We start from the raw sequence: 4,233 nt of genomic DNA, 5'->3' as shown, positions 1-4,233 counted from the left end.
AGGTCAGCTGTGTGAAAATGGGGGGTTTATGGGGTAGCAAAGGAAACAGTAAGGACAAAGTCCTGGATCTGTGAGCCCACTTGGTGAATATGGGGAATTGTAAGCAATTGCAGTGTTGATATTCACCTGCCAGGCACTGGTAGGGCTGGACTGGCTGTTATAACCATGTCCATTCTGATTGGCCAGTACCACCTCTATTGTCAACTATTTTGAATACCAGCCTCAGGTAGAACACAATAGATAAGAGAGGAAGAGAAGGAAGTGAGCTGAAAAGATAGGCGAAGGCGGGAAGCAGGCTATGATCAGGTGGCAGCCAGGAAGCGATAGTTTTTAGTTAAAACCGTCACCTTGTTCAGAGATCTTCATGGACATCCTGTTTAATGACACAAAACCCAATGTATATCCCAACCTTCACTGATATCCCTCTCTTCTGAGCAGCATTGAGACCCAAAGGTAACAATTTAGAAAAAGAAAGACAAGCAGAAAGTCTGAGGTCCTTTTGTGTGTGGCCAGCTTGGGCCTAACCCACGTAGGAACACAAAAAGAAGTGTCGGGTGAGTGGGTGGGTACGTGAGATGCCAGGGGCTCACTGTGGAGAGCATACAATCATATAACCACTACACTCGACCCCGGAAACGAATACAAAACAACGCTGAATGCAAACCGCATTGGAAAATAATTGAAAGTTAACAAGCTGGAGGGAGAGGAGGACAAGAAGGAGCAAGACCTACACTGCCTTTCGGGTTGACCACCCCTCTCTTTCCCCTCCGGAGGTACCTGGGATCACTGCTGGATTCCATATCTCAGGGATGTTCTCTCTGCTGTTGCAGAAGGAGTGTTCACAGTAGCTGCTGTAGGAGACCACCATTATGCCAGGCGGTGGGGAGTGCTGGACCAACGTTATGGCTGGTATCCCATCGGAGTTGCAGCCCTTCGTGGCCAGAAGTGCCGTCTTGACCCCTGTTAAGAGCGCCGAGAGAAGGAAGGGGGGTGGCGGTTCTCACCCTTGGCCCCGGGGAGAGGGGAACAGCACTGACACGGATGCCATCACCTTCCTCCCACTCAACGGGACCGCCCCTTCTCGTTTTACCGGATTTGACTATCATCAGGGATTCCTGGCACAGCGCCCCATTGTCACAAGTCTCAACTCTCTCCGTGGTCCAGTTGAATGCGCTTGGGTCCTCCTCCAGGCTCATGGATATGCCCTTGTGACAGTACAGAGGCTGCGCCACTGGCGTGGGAACAGGGTACAGGTCAGCACCTGCCCTCCTCTGTGGGGGCCCCATCACACCTTTCCCGCCCAAACTCCCGCCCATGACCCGGATGCGCTTTCCCCCTTGACCCCCACACGTACGAGTGGAGGAGGCTCTGAGGAGAAAGAGTAGCAGCAAACCCTGGGCGTGACGGGCCCCCATGGCTCCGTGAAGAGAGGGTTGGAAGAAACGACCCGGTTCTGTGATTCGATGGAGGAGAAGAGACCTTTCAACCACCTTCGAATGAATGAGGCTAAATCTAGGTCCCACGAGCGCGGACATCAGGGCTGGGGTCACCGGTATGTAAAGCGCTGACCCCCAAAGCCAGGCCGCCCCTGTCCATCCAGCTTGTGGGTTGGCGCCAGTTACCACGGTTACTGGGCCTCAGTGTCCACCACTGTGATGCTGAGGCCCAGCCACCAACTTCCTCAAGGCAAGGCGTGCAGCCACTAAAACCTCTCCCACCGCAGGCCCCCGGCATCCGGCCGGAAGGCCCCTCCTCCCTCAGGCCCAGCAGCCCAGTCCCCACCTATGGTCGGCCCCTCAAGGCCCAGGTATCCCGGCCCCCAGCTCCTAGATCCATCAGAACCCGGGGTCTGGGATCCCCGCCCCGGCCTCCGAGGAGCTGGGGTTCAGCCTCCTCTTCCCGGAAGGCCCATCATGCCAGCCCCAGACCTCTCTCTCAGACCCGGGAGCCCAGGGCCCAGGCCCGCCCCCCTCAGACTCGGGAGTCCTCTGCCCCCTCCCATCATCTCTTTCCTCAGGCCCCGGGAATCTCCATCCCCAGTCCCCTCTGAGTCTTTAAAGGGCCAAATTCCACCTGCTTCCAGAGAATTTCCACAGAAATCGAACGGTTCTAAAGGTGCAGCCCCGAATGCCCTCTGGCCCAGCCCGGCCTTCTCTGCTCGTCTCTCCGCTAGGCTCGGAAGGCGGGGCCAGCCTCGCCCCCCAGGTCACTCGAAGCCCCATTGGTCAACACGAAAGCATCTGATGTGCTCATTGGATGAACCTGGAGGAACCGCCCGGGAGAAGCCTATTCCTGGCCATCTTGGAAGGCAGGCGCATGCGCCAAATGGCGAGTGGCGGTTAAGCGGCTGCGCGAAGGAGGTGGGTGGGGACGCAGGTGGCGTGAACGGTGTTCGCAGCTCCCGGCATGCAGCGCAGGGTGTCGTGATGTGCCTCGGAGGACATGGCTGATTCTTTTCGCTCTCTGGGCAATGGCGGCTCAGCTGCTCCCGCCATGCTGTATAGAAGCTTTCTGGGTGTATCATGAAGTGAAGATGCCTTTTGTGTACGTTCAGACTTGGAACTGTTTCTGTGAGTTGTACGGTATAAGTGACTTTTTTTTTAAATACAGAAAATGTTCTAAGATGATAGTAAAGCTCTTAATTTTAGGTGAAAATATATAAAGAACTCGGAAATGGTTAATAACACTCTAAAGACAGTGAATACAAATATTAAGAGATAGCAATTTAGCTAGGTTAGGAAGAATATCATATTCTTTTAGAATACCCAACCAACTGAGCCAGGGCTTCTCCGCCAATTTTTAAATTGGATTGTTTGTATTTTGGGTATTGAGCTGTATAAGTTCTTTATAAATTTTGGATATTAACTTATTATTGACAGATAGATATCTTCTTACATCTAAAAGGTTGTCTTCTCATTTTTGTTGATGATTGCTTATGCTGTGCAAAATCTTTTTTGTGTGATGTAGATCCATTTGTTTATTTTTTCTTTTGTTTCTTTTGACTGAGGAGATATGTCAGAACAAATATTGCTAAGGAAAATGTCCAAGATTTTACTGCCTATGTTTTCTCCTAAGAGTTTTATGGTTTCAAGTCTTGTATTTAATTCTTTAATCAATTTTGAGTTTATTCTTGTCTATGGTGTAAGAAGGTGATAGTTTCACATTTTTTGCATATATCCAATATCATTTTAGATACATGGAAGTTAACTTTCGAACACCACTATTGAATAGATTCTATTTACTTCATTGTATGTTTTCAGTCATTATATCTTCAAATAGGTTCTAAATTTCTTTCTCTTTCTAATCTTCTTGTGATACCCCTATGATGCAGATGTTGTTACTCATTTTTAATTATTTTTTCTTTGCTGTTATTATTATAAAACTAGAGGCCCAGTGCATGAAATTCGTGCAAGAGTAGGCCTTCCTTCCCCTGACTGCTGGCACTGGCTTCCCTTTGGCACCTGGGACCCAGGCTTCCCTCACAGCCCTGGCTTCATCAGGAAGGTTGTCCAGCAGGACATCCAGTCTAATTAGCATATTGCACTTTTATTATTATAGATAGATTTTTAAAAAAATATATTTTATTGATTATTCACAGAGAGGAAGGGACTGGGATAGAGAGTTAGAAACATCGATGAAAGAGAAACATGGATCAGCTGCTTCCTGCACACCCCCAACTGGGGATGTGACTGCAACCAAGGTATATGCCCTTGACCGGAATTGAACCTGGGACCTTTCAGTCCACAGGCCGATGCTCTATCCACTGAGCAAAACTGGTTAGGGCTATAGATAGATATTTTATTGATTTCAGGGAGAGGAGAGGGATAGAGAAATAGGAACATTGAAGAGGAGAGAGAATCATTGGCTGCCTCCTCCACACCCACACTGGGCCTGCAACCTGGGCATGTGCCCTGACTGGGAATTGAACTGTGACCTCCTGGTTCATAGGTTGACACTTAACCACTGAGCCATGCTGGCTGGGCATCTTTGTTGTTGTTAAGTGTTTTCTGTTATCTTGTCTTTCAAATCACTGATTCAATCCTCTGCTTCCTTTAGTCTGACTTTGATTCCTTCTATTACATTCTTGATTTCAGATATAGTATTTTTCATTTCTGATGGGCTCTTTTAAAATAAATTTTACGTCTTTTTGTTTTTGTTGTTGTTAATTCTCACCGGAGGATATTTTTTCCATATATTTTTTTTTAGAGAGAGTGTGGGGAGAGGGAAGGAGGG

At 48.6% G+C, this 4,233-nt stretch overlaps 1 protein-coding gene across 1 annotated transcript in view; it reads right to left on the bottom strand.

Moving 5' to 3' along the window:
- The window catches only part of TEX101 (testis expressed 101), a gene marked incomplete at its 3' end in the record, with an annotated part of 84,716 nt that extends 83,400 nt beyond the window's left edge, over positions 1-1,316 (bottom strand). Inside the window, exons 1-2 of the mRNA XM_006762699.1 lie at positions 1,091-1,316; positions 778-960 (exon numbers count right to left, since the gene is read on the bottom strand). Coding sequence (XP_006762762.1) covers positions 778-960; positions 1,091-1,316 — 409 coding nt within the window. The remainder of the gene's footprint in view (positions 1-777; positions 961-1,090) is intronic.
- Between the last annotated feature and the right edge of the window lie 2,917 nt (positions 1,317-4,233).

Source organism: Myotis davidii, unplaced genomic scaffold (genome assembly GCF_000327345.1).
Source record: "Myotis davidii unplaced genomic scaffold, ASM32734v1 scaffold439, whole genome shotgun sequence".
NCBI lineage: Eukaryota > Metazoa > Chordata > Mammalia > Chiroptera > Vespertilionidae > Myotis > Myotis davidii.
This window is presented reverse-complemented; position numbering and strand designations above follow the sequence as displayed.